Source organism: Notamacropus eugenii, chromosome 3 (genome assembly GCF_028372415.1).
Source record: "Notamacropus eugenii isolate mMacEug1 chromosome 3, mMacEug1.pri_v2, whole genome shotgun sequence".
Taxonomy (NCBI): Eukaryota; Metazoa; Chordata; class Mammalia; order Diprotodontia; family Macropodidae; genus Notamacropus; species Notamacropus eugenii.
In genome coordinates, this window is record NC_092874.1 from 472842735 (window position 1) to 472859092 (window position 16358).

The 16358-nt window shown below is 45.2% G+C and overlaps 1 protein-coding gene across 26 annotated transcripts in view; it reads left to right on the forward strand.

The window, feature by feature from the left end:
- LRRFIP2 (LRR binding FLII interacting protein 2) overlaps positions 1-16358 on the forward strand; it is a 119022-nt gene that overhangs the window by 78959 nt on the left and 23705 nt on the right. For 21 of the 26 annotated variants that reach the window (XM_072598910.1, XM_072598909.1, XM_072598911.1 and 18 more), the window contains 4 exons: positions 1182-1271; positions 4315-4359; positions 5900-6016; positions 7623-7694. In XM_072598910.1, coding sequence (XP_072455011.1) covers positions 1182-1271; positions 4315-4359; positions 5900-6016; positions 7623-7694 — 324 coding nt within the window. The remainder of the gene's footprint in view (positions 1-1181; positions 1272-4314; positions 4360-5899; positions 6017-7622; positions 7695-16358) is intronic. The other 5 variants (XM_072598932.1, XM_072598933.1, XM_072598916.1 and 2 more) reach the window with 1 other exon arrangement.

A 16358-nucleotide genomic window follows, 5' to 3' on the forward strand; every position in this document is an offset into this window, starting at 1 on the left:
TTGGAGGAGGCCTTTGACCTTCCCAGTTGTGACATGTAGATGTCACTAACTTAGGTTCTATAGTTTGGCCTCTTGTCCCTTTTGGAGGTTTGAAGCCATATATCAAGACCTTTGAACTTTTCGTTCCTTTTTGTTGTATCGTGCATGTGCATTGTGCTGTTTATTGACCTCAGAGAAATTCCTTGCATTGTGGTTGAAAATACAATATGCAGAAGGCAAGGAAACCCTCCTTCCTGGCATGAGAGACATGAGTTAGTTTACAAAACATTTTTTTCTGTAATGTGCCTTCTACTTTTAAAAATGTCTTGTATTTATTTAGGTTGCCAAGCATGGAAACTTGCCAGTTAGAAAAAAGGGGTGTGTGCATCCTTCTGGCCTTTGTGCCGCTGTACAATCGAGCCTATGGAAAAAGTAGAAGGAAACTCAGGTGGGGACTGCTGGGGCTGTGCGCCACCCAGCAGCCCCAGCACCTCGCTCATAACTCAGTGCTGACGTCCTCCATGGACTTGTCAACAGAGACAGAAATGATGAGATGGACACTGAGTAGAGAACGTGTTTTAGAGAATACAGGTCTCCATTGGAAATGTTTAGTTAACCCAGCCAGTCTCCCTGAGGGTTGAATCCTAGTTTCCTAGAGTCTTTTCCCATAGAAAGGAATTGGGTTTTTTTATTGGTTCAAATCTTAACATCTACAGGAGGACTTTCCTTGTCCCCTCAGCTGTCTGACCTTGCCCTCTGAAGTCGCCTCGCCCTGCTCTGAGGGCCCTTTTATGTCCCTAGCTGTTGACATGTTTTCTCCACCATTAGAATGGGAGCTCCCTGAAGACACTGGTCTTAACTTTTTTATATTGCTCAGTGCTCAGCATATTGCTTGGTAACTTAGCAAACTTGGGCCCTAATAAATGCTTTTTGATGAATTGGTTGGTACTAGAAGATTAAGGTGGGCTGGAGTTGTCAGACACAGAGAGGCTGAGATGGGATCGTTTTGGTGAGGGAGTTATTAGGGTGTCTGTCCTCCCCCTCCCCACTTTCCCCATCGTGCTCCATGAAACATAATCAGCAACAACTCTGGATCTTTGATTTCACTTCTCCTTTTACTTTCCCTGCAAGGTTCTGTTCTGCCCAATCCTCCTTTCTCTCTCTGTCCATCATGAAATGACCTGATTTTTCTGATGTTGAAGGTGTCTGCCGCAGATTACTTTAGTCGCTCCAGTCGGAGGGGAAGCGTTGTCTCTGATGTGGATGATGTCGTCATCCCGGATTTGAGCAGCGTGAGTGCGTTGCATGGGCTGGTCATATGGATGTGGCAGAGCCTCCCACTTGCCTATAGTGGGTATTTCCAAACTAACAAAGCGAAGTTTTCCTCCTTAGAGGATTTATTTTAAAAATCAGAAGCACAACTGTCTTGAGAAGAACTTAGTGAACACAAAGACATAGTCTACATGTTTGGTGGGTTCTCATCACCACCCTTCACTTACTGGTTCTGGGCATGTGTGACTTGTAACCATACCCCTGCTTGCATCTGACTAAATGTAAGCCTACTTTCATTTTGTGGAACTTGAGAACAACAGAACTTCATGTTCTCCTGGAGGGTTTGTTTGTGTGAAATGCAAAGTCTAACTGTCAAGTCTTTTTCATCCTATCACTTGTTTAACCACAGAATCTAATGAGCATTGAGCCCAGCAGAGTTTTCCTGGTTCACAGGAATGCCATATCAGTTAGGAAAAGGTCTGAGTCAAAGAGGGATCCCCAAGCAGAGCTAGACCAGCAATCCTCCTGACCTCAGCCCATCCCAGAGAGCCTGCGGGCCTTGGAGTTGGAACAATTGGGTTCAAGTTCAGTCCCCTCCCCAACCCTGGCTGTGTGACCCTGAGCATGGCACCTGCCTTCTCACTGCCCCCAGGCGGCAATTGCCAAGCATGTGGCAAAGCTTACCTCTCCACTGGAGATAAGTTCTGTTTTTAACACCATCTTACAGATGAGGAGACCAAGACAGACAGCTTCAATGCCTTGCGCAGGATCCCACAGCTAGAGAGTGTCCGAGGCTGATGTAAACTGCAGTCTTCTTGACTCCAGGTTGAGTGCTCTGTCTCCTGTGCTCCCTCCCTAAATCCAAAGGGTAGAGCCTTGTCTGGTAGCTGACTTAATTCTCGTCATCTCTTAACTTATTGCTCCCCTGTAGAATAGTGTACACTTCCTACTCTGCTTTCCCATGTTCCTGGAAGTTACTGTAGCAGTTCAAGCATCTCTCTAGTGGAGAATAGAGGGCAAAATTAAGTTCTTGATAGTGGAACCCAGTAAAATACAGTCAATGAAGCTACCCAAAACGTGGATGAACGCTCTTGAAGGCTGATCTCCTCCTTTCATGCCCTGTCCCAGTCAAGTTCTTAACATCAGGACCCGGTGAACCTGCACCCAGTGGCAATCTAGTTTTCTGGTGCCTCAAGATCATGGGCAAGAGCATATTTGTCATGGTCCATACAGAGATGCAGGGCAGGATGACTTCCATGCCAGGAGAGTCTGAGAACTACACAGGCATCTTAGATCTGCTGTCCTGGAGGTTCCTAGTGCCGTGGTTCCTGCCCCATGTTACCCTGTATTAATTCTGTATGTGTTTGCATGTATAGTTGTGTACCCCCCACCCCAGAATGGAAGCCCCTTGAAGTCCGGGGAGGTTTCCTTTTTGTCTTTGTGTTTTCAGAGACCAGCCCAGGGACTTGGTGCATGAGAGATACTCAGTAAATGCTCACCTCTCTGGAGCTGTGGGGCATCCTCTATAATCCTGACAGTCCCGGGGCAGCTGGCAGAGAGCCCTTGCTGCCTGATGGGATGCCAGGGTGAGAGTGGCTTCTGCTGGCTTAGCTTTTCTTGACAGAAAGTCCATAGGCATGGCAGCACTGGTGCCCCTGGTGGGAGCCACGTCACTGCAGTCCCAGTAACTGGACTGCGGCATGACTGAGGGGGGTGTTTCTGCTGCCTTTCCTCCCACAACTGCCGCAGGCTCTGCTCAGCGGCCAGCGGCCAGAGCCGGCATCAGCGAGAAGGCAGCTGAAACGCTCCTGTGACATCCCCAGAGAGGCCGCCTTGGAGGTGGAAGGGCTCTGTGCCCCCAGGTTAGCTGGTGCTCAGCTCCATGTCACTTAGTAAGTGGGTTCAGGGACTGCTTTGGGGGCTTTCTCTTTTCTGGAGGTTAGGCAGGGGAAGGAATTTGCGTTGATTTGGAAAAAATGTTTTAAACTTCTGAGTGCACAGGACAAAAAGTTGAAAAGTGTTCCTTTGAAAGAGTTTAGTGAGAGGCAAGGGCTCCTTATAATGGAAAATAATTTATCCCATCCTAAAGCTGTGGTTGGGCCCATGGCCAGCTCTGGAGGCCAGTTTACCAATGTGTCTGGAGGTGTAGCCCTGTCACTGACCTCCAGAATGTGATGGGTGATACAGGACATTTGGTGGAAAGTAAAGTCAAACAAATATTTTTGAGACTTTTATAGTAATTAGAGGCACCCATATTATAGCAAAATCAGAGGACTTCGAAGCTAAGATGACTTTAGGAGTGCCGAGTTCAGTTGGAAGTCATTCCCATGGAGACAAAAAATGAATGTGGTAAATAGAGAAATGGACATATACATTATACAGATTAGAGGGATTTACTCAATATTTTGGTATGTAAACATTTTAACCAATTTTTTCTCTGTCTTGATCATGCTCCTAAAGTACTGAAGTATCATAGCTCAGGTCTAGGGAGAATCCAGACTCTTGGTTGTTTCTTTAGTGCACTGAAGTCAGTCGTCCCACCTCTCTCGGGTGGGTTGGCACGATAGTCCACTGCAGTTTGGCAGTTTTCATTTGGTTTAAGTGTCTCTGTGACTTACGCACGAAGCTCTGGCTATTTGGGGTTTCTTCTTCATCCCAGTTTCTTTGACTGGTGATGCTGGTGGTACCTGAGGTTTTCAGTGTCATCTATTTTGGATTAAAGTCAGATTCACAGAGTTGGCGTCACTAATGTTTGAGTTTCTGTCTCAGTACCACAGAGTTAACAAATCCACTGAGCTGGAGCTCCTCATTCTTGTTTTCTTTCATGACTTTGTTGTTTGTCAGGAAGCCCAGGATGCCAAGAACTTATTTTCTTCTTTCACTTGATTGGATTCAGTTAATTGGAGTTTGATTCATTTACCTTACGGGGTTATGAAACTTCATTCCAGGTTTATGTGTTTGTTTTAGGAGAGAGTGGGGAGCATTGCAAATGAAGCATGACTTCATTTAAAGAAGACATGATGTGAATCTTGCCTAATTTTTATCATTATTTTTCTTTTCTAGTTGGATGAAAAGTGTGACAAGCAGTATGCTGAAAATTATACCAGGGTGAGTGTATTAACTGACTTCAAGAAGTTCTTAAAGTGAATCAAGCACGTTTCCTCCTGCCCAGGTTCACTGTTCCTCACTGTTCTCCCTCCTGCACTAAAGAGCTGCTCCTTCTACCTTGCTCAGATCTCTTTACCCAAGAGTCCATTTCAAAGCTGAATCATGGGAGAGAGGGAGTTTTTTTGTTGTTTATTGAATTATTAATTTTCTCCGTTTGACTTTTTAATTTGCCATCATACATTTAGAGCTGGCAGGGACCCGAGAGGCCAGCCCTTCATTCTGATGATGAGGAATCTGGGGCCAGAGAGAGGGGGCTCAAGGTCACCCAGGCAGGAAGGGGTCAAAGCCTAGATCCTCCATAGATCTGTCACTCTTCTATTTCTTTGGAAATGGACATTTAGTGACAAGCATTAAACATACCCTATGAGAAATGGGGGTCCCCTGAGAGCCCCGAACAGGTTCCTGCACACTGAGTTCATTTCTTCAGAGAAAGGAATTACTCTCAAAATACTGTTTGGTACAATCCCTTTGTAGTGTTTTCTGAAAAAGACTGGTCCATTATCTGAGGGAGGCTTGGACACACTAATCCAGAAAGGGGGACTTGTAACCTGTTCTTTACATTAGAGTGCAGTCTCACTCCTTTTGGCAGCTTGGGGGAAAGGCATTGCCATAGCCGCTGTGTGTGTGTTCATCCTTCGTTGCCGAAGAAGACCATGCCATCAGAGAAATAATGACATGACTTGCACTTGACTTTGTTTTGAGTGAGGGAGGGCTGTGCAGGTCACCAGCCTCACTTCTCCTCCAGAGCCATCTAAATCCAGTGACCAGATATTCATCAGGATGACTGAAGATGACCCAGGATGAGGCAATTGGGGTTAAGTGCCTTGCCCAAGGTCACACAGTTAGTAAGTGTCAAGTATCTGAGGTGAGATTTGAACTCAGGTCCTCCTGATGCCTGCACTGGTGCTCTATCCACTGTACCACCTAGCTTCCCCATTCACAGTCACTGAGGAATATGGGGGCAGAGGGGGCTGCTTTGCAGCTACTTCTGTGGGTGCCTCAATAAGCCCCTGGATCATATACTACCCCAAGGGATGAATACCTGCCTGGGAATATGGGAGGCTGAGATCTTGCCTAGTAGAGGGAGAGAATGTAGGAGGGCACGTTGGGGGCTAAGGATGGCTGTGATGTATTGGAGACACTTTTCTGGATCTTAGTTTTCTCATCTTTAAAATGATAAGGTTGGATTAAATGACCTTCGAAGTCTCCTCCAGCTCTAAATCTCTGATCTTGTGGTCCCTTGAACCTCATTGTGTTATATGCGGTACATTACAGGGAGGTCCTTTTTAAAAGCCCGTTCATGTTATGATCATTACGAGTATTAGCCCATACCTACTCTTCCTTCCCTGGACACAGTACAGACTCCATGATGACTTCTGAGCCCCATAGAATTCCAGGAGTCCTGGGGACCTTCTCTCCTCCTCCCACTGCCATCCAACAAGGGCACAGGTGTGATGTTCTCATATGGTCTTTCTTCTAGCCTTCCTCTAGAAATTCTGCCTCAGCAACAACGCCTCTGAGTGGGAGTGCCTCCCGTCGAGGGAGTGGAGACACTGGCAGCTTTGTGGACCCTGAGGCATCCTTAAGTGAATTACGGGTAAGAGCATGAAGAGAACCCATGTGCTTTTCTTTAAAGAACTCTGACCTTTCTGGGTCATTGGCAGATATTTGGAGGGCCTACTAGGGAATCAGAGCCAAAAGGCAGTGGAGATGTTCTCTTTTGTAACTGTGGTCATTCTAGAACTACAGTCCTACTCAGGCACTTCAAAGCAGAGAAGAGTAGGTTTTTCTTGCAATTTCCCTGAGCCTTTTGTGCTTTTTGTGCCTTCTGACCTTCTAGTCTGGTCTGCCATTTCCCAGAAGCCCAGAGGAACATAGCAAATATTACCATTGTTTACTCCCAAATAAGTGCCTTCAGTTACCTGTTGTCTGGAGGGCAAGAACACAACAGAGTATATTCAGTCTCTAAACCTGGATCCTGTTGCCTATCTAGGCAAGCCTATGGATCCTTCCTCAAACTCATAGTCTTAAATGCATAAAATAAAATAGATATGATTTCAAAAGAATTAATTATATTGAAATACAGTTTTCAAAATATTTTTTAAAGTTCAGTCACATCAGCCCTTAATTTCCATGGTCACTGGAGGGTAAGAGCTGGCTCATTTGTTTCAGCTCTTTAGTTAGGTCTTGTATCTGAGCCGTTAGCCAGAAGTGAAGGGGGTGACATTCCTTGTCATGTGACCTTCCTGGACTGGCATCAAGGCAGCAGCAAGGTCAAAGGCAAGTGCCAGGAGGGAAGAGAAACAAAGAGACCATCAGCCCAGTGGCGCTTGGGTTGGCCACAGTCACTTCCTGAATGCTGCTGTGGTTATCCTAGATGAGGTCCTCCTGCTATGGAGGACTGACCATACTCAGCTCTGACCTGACGGTCAGTCTTCCATCACCTCTCCCAGCCTCAGTTACCAGGTATCTTGGAGAAGTCTGCTCACTTGAATCTGCATATTCAGTGCTGTAGAATTTAATTCAATCTGTGTAAAAGTAACAGTGTGAGTTATTCTTTGCATGCTGTTTCCACAAGTCCTAAGGGGAGAAATTACGCCGTAAACGGTGAGTTTTTAAATGCAAATCTGTTGGTAGTCAGATGCAGGGTGGTCATTACACATCAGGCTGATGTGATGCCTCCACTCTGGGCTCCTTGTGCCTCATGGGCGCTAAACAGATGTGCCAGTGGAGGAAACACAAGATGTGGCACCTGCCATGAATCCACCAAAGCCGCAAGGGTGGGCTTGGCACCTGCCCATAAGTGAGGCATGGCCACCTGGGCATGGCTTAGCTGTGCTGTCTTAGGAGAGCACCTCTGAAGGCCCAGCAGGGGAGGATTTGTTTCAGTATTGGGAAGGATGAGTCTCCAGTTCTCAAATTGTGGGAATGAGCATGGAACAATTGATGTGATTTTCAGCCCCAGCTTAGCCTTGGAGGGGGTCATGTGGACGGACCCAGTGACCTTCATCCTCCTCTTCCTCTTGCTTGCCCTCCAGTCCTTTCTAAGCGTCTTGAGTAAGAGTTGTGCTTGGCTTACTTTCATTTGTCTGAGACCAGTCTGAAATGGACAAAATCTCATTCTCATTTCCTTTGGAAATTTTTAAGCTGTAAATTATTTTTCTGCATGATTTTCTGCAATGGTTTCTTCTCATGTCCTGCAGGATATCTATGATCTTAAGGACCAGATACAAGATGTAGAAGGGAGATACATGCAGGGGCTTAAGGAGCTCAAGGTACCAGGGTTCCAGCCTTTACCCCAAGCATGCTTTCTGTACAAACCCCCAGTGTCCCTGGAGGCTTCAGCCCATGAGGGCTGACCTCGCTGCACAGAGCTTTACTAACAGTGTTTGTCTTGGAAGCATGTGCTTAACCTGCCCCCTCCTCTCCTTTCCAGAAGGTCACCCAGGGATTAGGGGTGACATTGTTGTCTTCAGGTCCTAGATTGCTGATCTGCCAGGAGCCCTGGGCTGTCACTTACTTCACTTGTGCATAGGAATGTAGTGTTTTCATTCGGTGTAGTCTTTGAAGAAAGAACTGTCACAGCAATGGGGGGAGGGGCTCCCGGGGGGGGCTCCCTCTGCCTTGATGGCGTCACAACAGGGTGGCAACATCACTCTTACAAGGTAAATATGAAAATCTACTTCATATAATCCTAGCTGCTGTGGATAGTGTTAGTATTCTAGTATTGCCAGTACTAGAAGAGACTGCAGAGAGAACTCCAAACTCATTTTCTTTGATTTTGTACTTCCTGTTTTTTTATTAATTTATTTGTTTTCAGTTTTCAACAATCACTTCCAAATGTTTTAAATTTTCCCCCCCCTCCCCCTTCCTCCCCAAGACGGCATGCAGTGTTATATGGGTTCTACACATACATTCTTATTAAACACATTTGCACAGTAGTCGCGTTGCACAGAAGAATTAAAATGAATGGGAGAAACCATGAGAAAAACCAAAACAAAACATAACGAGAAAATAGTCTGCTTCAATCTGTGCTCTGATTCCGTAGTTTTTTGGATGTGAATGGCATTTTACATCAAGAGTCCTTTGGAAATACTCTGGGTCCTTCCATTGCTGGGAAGGGCTGTCTTTCAGAAACAGTCCTTGCACGTTGTGGCTGTTACTTTGTATGATGTTCTGCTGGTTCTGCTCACCTCACTCAGCATCAGATCATATAAGTCTTGCCAGGCCTCTCTGAAGTCTTCCTGCTCATCATTTCTTATGGCGCAATAGTACTCCATTATATTCATGTACCACAACTTGTTCAGCCATTCCCCAATTAATGGGCATTCCCTCGATTTCCAGTTTTTGGCCACAACAAAGAGAGCTGCTGTAAATATTTTTGTACATGTGGGACCCTTTCCCATTTTTGTGATCTCTTGGGGATATAGTCCTTGAAGTGGTATTGCTGGGTCAAAGGGTGTGCACATTTTGTAGCCCTTTGGGCATAGTTCTAAATTGCTCTCCAGAATGGTTGGATCAGCTCACAGCTCCACCAGCAATGAAATAGTGTTCCAAGTCTCCCCCATCTTCTCCAACATTTATCATCTTCCTGTTTTGTCATGTTAGCCAATCTGATAGGTGTGATGTGGTACCTCAGAGTTGTTTTCATTTGCATCTCTCTAATCAATAGTGATTTAGAGCATTTTTTCATATGAATATAGATAACTTAAATTTCTTCCTCTGAAAACTGCCTTTTCATATCCTTTGACCATTTATTAATTGTGGAAAGACTTGTATTCTTGTAAATTTGACTCAGTTCTCTTTATGTTTTAGAAATGAGACCTTTATCACAGACACTAGATGTATAATTTTTTTCCCCCAACTTTCTGCTTCCCTCCTAATCTTGGTTGCATTGACTTTGTTTGTGCAAAAACTTTTCATTTTAATATAATCAAAATTATCCGTTTTGCATTTCATACAAACCCCTCATTTTACAGATACAGAAACTGAAGCTCAGAAAGGTGAAATAAATTTCACTGGTGAAAATGTCCCAAATCAGGAAATTCAGTGGCTTGTGCCTGTGGGATCCCTAGGGTTGGGATGGGATGTGAATGAGGAGCCAGCCAGTGGGGGCTGAGAAAGGACATTTAGAGTGGGTGAGAGCAGGGCCACAAAAACCCAAAGGGAATGTCAGAGGCTGTGGAGGCTCTGGTGACTGAGAACAGTAACTTTGGGGAGAGTAGTTTAGGTGGAGTGATGAGGCCAGAAATCAGGCAGGTAAGAGAGGAAGAGGGCAGAGTGGAGTTCCTGGGTGTAGGCTTTCTTTTCAAGGCATTCAGGCCCCACAGGTCAGAGAGCGCACAGGAGTGGGTGGGGTGAGGGAGCTTATTTTTGAGATTAAAGATGAGTGAATGGGAATGATAGAGGAAGCAGTCTGCTGGGGAGGACAAGATGGCACGCATCCCTGGCCAGGAGAAGGGTCCCTCCCGTCCCTCTTGATGGGAGAGTGGAGTGAGGGAAGAGAGACTGGCAGAAGGCATTGGGGTGATGGGAGATGAGGAAGGCAAAAAAAGAGGGAACTTGCACAGGTAGCAAGGAGCAGGTCTTCCGATTAGAAATCTAGTCTACATATTATCTAGATTAGCCTCTCTATCCATGTAGCAGGTATTGAAATTAAATATTTTAGCAAAGCTCATTTGGAAAATAGAGTTCTGTAGAAGATCATTAAGGTATTCGTTCCTAGATTTGAAAGTCAGTAGAGTTGCTAGGCTAGATGCTAGGAGATGGAACCACTCTGGTGGCAGAAAGTGAAGAGGAATTAATAGCCTCTTGAGGAGGGGGCAGAAGTTGCCTTGAAACTTAACAAAAAAGTCTTGGCAACTGGTCCTATCACTTCCTGGCAAGCAGAGGGAGAAGAAGTGGATGCAGCATCAGCCTTTATATTCTTCGGCTCAAAGATCACGCAGATGGTGCGTGCAGCCGTGGAATGAAAACACGCTTGCCCCTTGGAAGGAGAGCCATGGCAAATCTGGAAAGCTCACTAAAAAGCAGAGACAAAGATCTGTATAGTCATTTTGAGGTCTTTTCAGGGCCAATGTATAGTTGTGAGGGTTGGACTATAAGAAAAACTGAACAACTCCCTTGAACAACAAGGAGATCAAGTCAGTCCATACTTAAAGTAATTAATTCAGGCTCCTCACCAGAAGGTCAAATACTGAAGCTGGTACTCAAATACTTTGGCCACATAATGAGAAGATGGGACTCACTGGAAAAGGTCCAGATGTTGGGAAAGATTGAAGGCAAAAGGAAAAGGGAATGGCAGAGGATGAGATGGATAGAGAGAGAGTGTCATTGAAACAACAGGTGTGAACTTTGAGAGAGCTGAGGAGAAAAGTGTCTAGTGTGCCATGGTCGGTGGCATCACCAAGACTTGGACATGACTGAGCAGCAGCAAGAGATTGCAAGTCATCTTTCCTAGAAAGAAAAGCTCCTTGCTACTTGCAGAGTGCCATCCTTGCCAGCCGGTCTTGTTGTTGTTTTTTTAATTGGCCCTTGGGAGCTGCATTCACATTCCTTCTTACCGGGTTGCAATAACCTAGAAAGGTGGCTAATCACCGGGCGTTCATTACTATTCCAAACAAGAACATTGGAGTGGGGCCTTTTGAGATGAGCCGTGTCACCAAGAGGGGCCCAGGGTTGCCAAGTAAGGGGACCCCATCGTATTTGAGGCCTGAAGATGCCCACAGACACCCAGCATGGAAAAGGACTGTTGTGGACACATCTCTGCCAGGGGTGGATGGCACCAAAAAAAGATCATGGTAAAGGAATGAATAAGGGGAGGGCAGAAACCATGGTCACATCACAGTGTGTCAGCTTATATTGGATACGTTTGGCTAGGATGGTATAGGCCAAGGTTGGGGAACCTGCAGCCTTGGGGCTACTTGTCACCCTCTAGAACCTCAAGTATGGCCCTTTGACTGAATCCAAACTTCAGAGAAGAAGTCTCCTTAATAAAAGTATTTGTTCTATAAAACTTGGACTCAGTTGGCACACCCAAGGACCTAGAAGGCCACATGTGGCCTCTCGAGGCAGGAGGTTCCCAACCCTGGTATAGGGAGTCTTCTGTATTCATCCCACAGAGTAATCTCCTGAACAGCCATGCTTAGAATATCACCTATTAGAAAGACAACCCAGAGAGGTCAAAGATGTGACTTACTTGTCTCCTTTGGTCATATTATTCATAGTAGAGAAGGGGAGGATGGGTAGCCAGGCTAAGCTCAAGCAAGGTAGCAAGCTAAAGCACATGTTCAGGGAGATTCTGCACTTTGCTGCACTTTGGGGTTTTAAAGTTCCTGTAAAGCGTCCCCGCCCCCCCCATTCTTTCATAACAGAGGAGTTTATTTTTTTTTATTTTTAATGTTGTACAATCATTACCATAAAACTTAGATATTTTTCCCCCCTACCTACCCCCCACCACCCTCCTCCCTCCCCAAGATGGAATACAATTCTAAATAGGATCTACACACATACATTCCTATTGAATACACTTTCACTATAGTCATGCTGTGTAGACGAACTGAAATAAATGGGAGAAATCATAGAACAAACTATGACATAATACACACACACACACACACACACATGATCTGCTACATTCTGTGAATGAATTCCATAGATCTTTCTCTGCACGTGGAAGACATTTTGCCTTAGAAAACCATTGGGAATTTTTTTTTTTAATGTCCTTGAATTAATATGAAGATCCAGGTCTACTAGAAAAAGTTCTGGCACACTGTGGTCGTTGCTGTGCACAAAGTTCTCCTGGTTCTGCTCCTTTCGCTCAGCATCAGATCATATAAGTCCTTCCAGGCCTCTCTGAAGTCTTCCTGTTCATCATTTCTTATGGCACAATAGTACCCCATTACATTCATATACCATAATTTATTCAGCCATTCCCCAACTGATGGGCATCCCCTTGATTTCCAGTTTTTGGCCACCACAAAGAGTGCTGCTGTAAATATTTTTGTACATGTGGGACCTTTTCCCATTTTTACGATCTCTTGGGGATATAGTCCTAGAAGCAATATTGCTGGGTCAAAGGGTATGCACATTTTTGTAGCCCTTTAGGCATAGTTCCAGATTGCTCTCCAGAATGGTTGGATCAGCTCACAGCTCCACCAACAATGAATTGGTGTTCCAGCTCTCCCACATCCTCTCCAACATTTATCATTTTCCTGTTCTGTTATGTTTACCAATCTGATAGGTGTGATGTGGTACCTCAGAGTTGTTTTTATTTGCGTCTCTCTAAACAAAAGTGATTTAGAGCATTTTTTCATATGATTAGAGATATCTTTAATTTCTTCCTCAGAAAATTGCCTGTTCGTATCATTTGACCATTTATCAATTGGGAAATGACTTGTATTGTTGTACATTTGACTCAGTTCTCTATATGTTGTAGAAATGAGGCCTTTATCCCCAAGATTAGCTATAAAAATTCTTTCCCAATTTACTACATCCCTCTGAATTTTGGTTGCATTGGGTTTGGTTGTGCAAAAACTTTTCAGTTTAATGTAATCAGAATTATCCATCTTGCACTTCATAATGCTTCTTTAGTCAAAAATTCTTCCCTTCTCCATAAATCTGATAAATACACTATTCCTTGCTCCTCCAGTTTGTCCATGGTATCAGCCTTTATACCTAGATTGTATAACCATTTGGACTTTATTCTTGTGTACGGTGTCAGGCATGGGTTTATGCCTAGTTTCCACCACACTGTTATCCAGTTTTCCCAGCAATTTTTGTCAAACAGTGAGTTCTTATCCCAGAAGCTGGGGTCCATGGGTTTATCAAACAGGAGGTTGCTGTATTCCTTGCCTACTGTGTCTTGAGTACCTAGCCTATTCCAATTGTCTACCCTTCTGTTCCTTAGCCAGTAAAGTGGTTTTGATAATTGCTGCTTTATAATACAGTTTGAGATCTGGTAGTGCTAGGCCACCTTCCCTAGAATTTCTTTTCATTAGTAGAGTTTATTTTTAAAAATCTTCACATTATTTCATTATTTCTGTATGATGCTTGGCTATATGAAGCTTAAAGAGGATTCCCGGGACCCAGCGTTGACCCTGCATTTAGAGACAAGTTTTTCTTCTTAGTCCAGGGCTAAGTCCATTTGAGCATCCCTGTTTAAAAAAGCCATAACAACATTATCTTATAAACTCCTTGGTCATTTTGATTTTGCTAAGTGTTGGCCATGCTCCCAGTGTAACTGGCAGAGCCATCAGAGCTCTGGTTGGCATATGAACACCTGACCGCAGTTTCACCACAAATGGTGGCCTTCCCTAGTGGCATCTTAGTATTTTTTCTCTTATGGTTTATAAAACGCGTTTCTCGTTTGGTGGTTTAGTGTACTTCTCTTCCGAGCTATGCCTCCGCATACCTGGAGACAGTGTTGGGTGTTTGATGTGGGGAAAGGGCTCCTGTCCTCATGCGTTATAATGACATCCTCCTGCAGCCATTTCCTCCCCCATGGAATGTTGGGGTTTGCCTTGACTCCATGATCCTAAAGGCTCCTTTCCCCATATGAAGTGGTATGACCATGTTTGTGACTCCCTGCAGGGGAGGAGGAGGAGGAGGAGGAGGAGGCATGAACATCTTCCTTAGGTACAGTAGCGGAACAATAGAAGTGACTCATTGGCAATTTGGTTTTCCCTTTAAGAGGAATGTGTGCATTCAGAATTTGGTGAACACTGAATGCTTGCCAAGCTTAGCAGCAAAGATTTGTGTTTTAAAAGATGAGAACTGCTAGGTCTGCTTTTAATCTGAATTTAGTCAGAAATGACAGAAGTAACTAACTCACCCCCTTCTCTGGTTTGGAAGGAGCAACTGCCCCCGAACCATATCAAGGGTCATTAGTCTCCAGACCCTCCCTTGTCCCCCTGTGCCCAAGGGTTGGGCTGAGTCAGGGTCAGTGAGATGGAAGTCATCTGTCCTCCCCTGCTACCTTGAGCAGTGACAGAATCCGGGGACTCTGAACTTCATCTACCCTGGCCTTCCTTCTGTCTCCTCTGCTACAGCTGGTGAAGTTTCTGGCCTTGTGGTGCAGGGCTCCATGGATGTATGACATGTATCCCAGGTTTCCCATGCTCTCCCTGAACGTTTGTGGGGGCATCTTCATGTCTGGGGAGGGTGTTTGGTTTTTGGGTTTCCCATTTCTGTGTCTTCTCAACCATTTCTCATTGTTTCCCAAAGTTTGCTCAGATGGGTCTGTGACCATGTTAGCCCAGGGCTCCCCTTCACCAGCTCAAGTCACAGTCATTGACAGCTACCCATCCCACAAGCTTCTCCTCAATGTCCTCCCAAGGGTTCACTCCACCAGTGGAGCTCTGGACTCTCCATCATCCCTCCTTCTTGCCACATGATCCGCCCTTCTCTTCCTGTCATACTGTTCCTCAGTATGAGGAAAAACATCCTTTATTTTTCCTCTCCAGAGTTCTTTGTGTATAGGCTGCAGCCTGCTTTTCTCTACCACGTACTTCTTTGTTGCCCTCTGGACCAAGCCCTGGACATTTTTTCATGGGAAAGACTACATCTAGACCCAGCTGTACACAACTACGCAGTGTCAATGGGAAGCATTCTTTGTAGGAAGGCAGTCATATTGTGGGAAACATGGAAGTTCTGTTTCCACAGTTTTGGGTGGTCAGGATTGTGACCTAGTGCAGTCAGGTAAAGGTCAGAAACTTGTGCACAGGCCTGATGAGCTGTTTGAGGGAAAGCCTATCAGAGAGGACAACATAAAGTCACATGGCCAGAGGACACTGACTCAGGAGATCCAAAATTCAGAACTCTGAGAAGCTTCCATTATTCTGAACATGTTGTAGTCTTCTGGTAGCTCTACTGGGGAGAATGAACGTAGAAGGCCTTCTTCCCTCCTCTGAACTCCATTTTAATAAATTTTCCTTGATACATTTTTGTGTGTCAAGTTCGTCTCTAACAATATGGAATGGAACTTGGAGTGGCTTGTTGTAGAAGGCAGGGTCCTAGCAAGGCTTGGAGCGAGGAGATAGATGTGAGACAGGAGACCATTTCTGACATTGGGGGCAGCCAGTGAGAGGACAGAGAATCAGGGGACAAAGAGCACATGCAGAGGGTTGGAGACTTAGCAAGGGGCCAACTTCTGACTGGCTTTCAAAGCCCACCAGGATTTTCATGAACTTTGATCCCAAGAAGAAGGCAGCCAAGAAAACAAACAATCAGCCAATAGGCCCACTCCCCCATTTATATCAGTCATCACACACATCTACACACACATCGAAGGGATATAACAGCAGATGTAATCCTGTTCAGTGGGCTAACCAGGCAGGAGATGATTGTGCTCACCAGAGGTCTTTGCCACTGTGATGGAGGAGATCCTTGACAGACCCTAGGGTGAGGAGGGATTCCCTTTGGATGGTGATGTTCTCCAGAAAGTCCTCTTTGTAAGTAATATGTGTGTTTGTCCCTCGTTGCTGAAGAAGACCATGCCATCAGAGAAATGATGACATGACTTGCACTTGACTTCGTTTTGAGTGAGGGAGGGCTGTGCAGGTCACCAGCTTCACTTCTCCTCCAGAGCCATCTGAATCCAGTGACCAGATATTCATCAGGATGACTGAAGATGACCCAGGATGAGGCAATTGGGGTTAAGTGACTTGGCCAAGGTCACACAGGTAGTGAATGTCAAGTGTCTGAGGTGAGATTTGAACTCAGGTCCTCCTGACTCCTGCACTGGTGCTCTATCCACTGCACCACCTAGCTGCCCCCTTGTAGGTGATATTGTTGTGGGTGATATCGTTGATTGACAACACGCAAAGATTGGCTCATCTGTCTATACAGGAAAGACCCTTTAGATAGAACCTAGCTGCTGCCCAATCTTCTGCCCAGGTCTGACTGGATGCCTTGTAGAGGTTGTCCTGGACAAGCAGGAC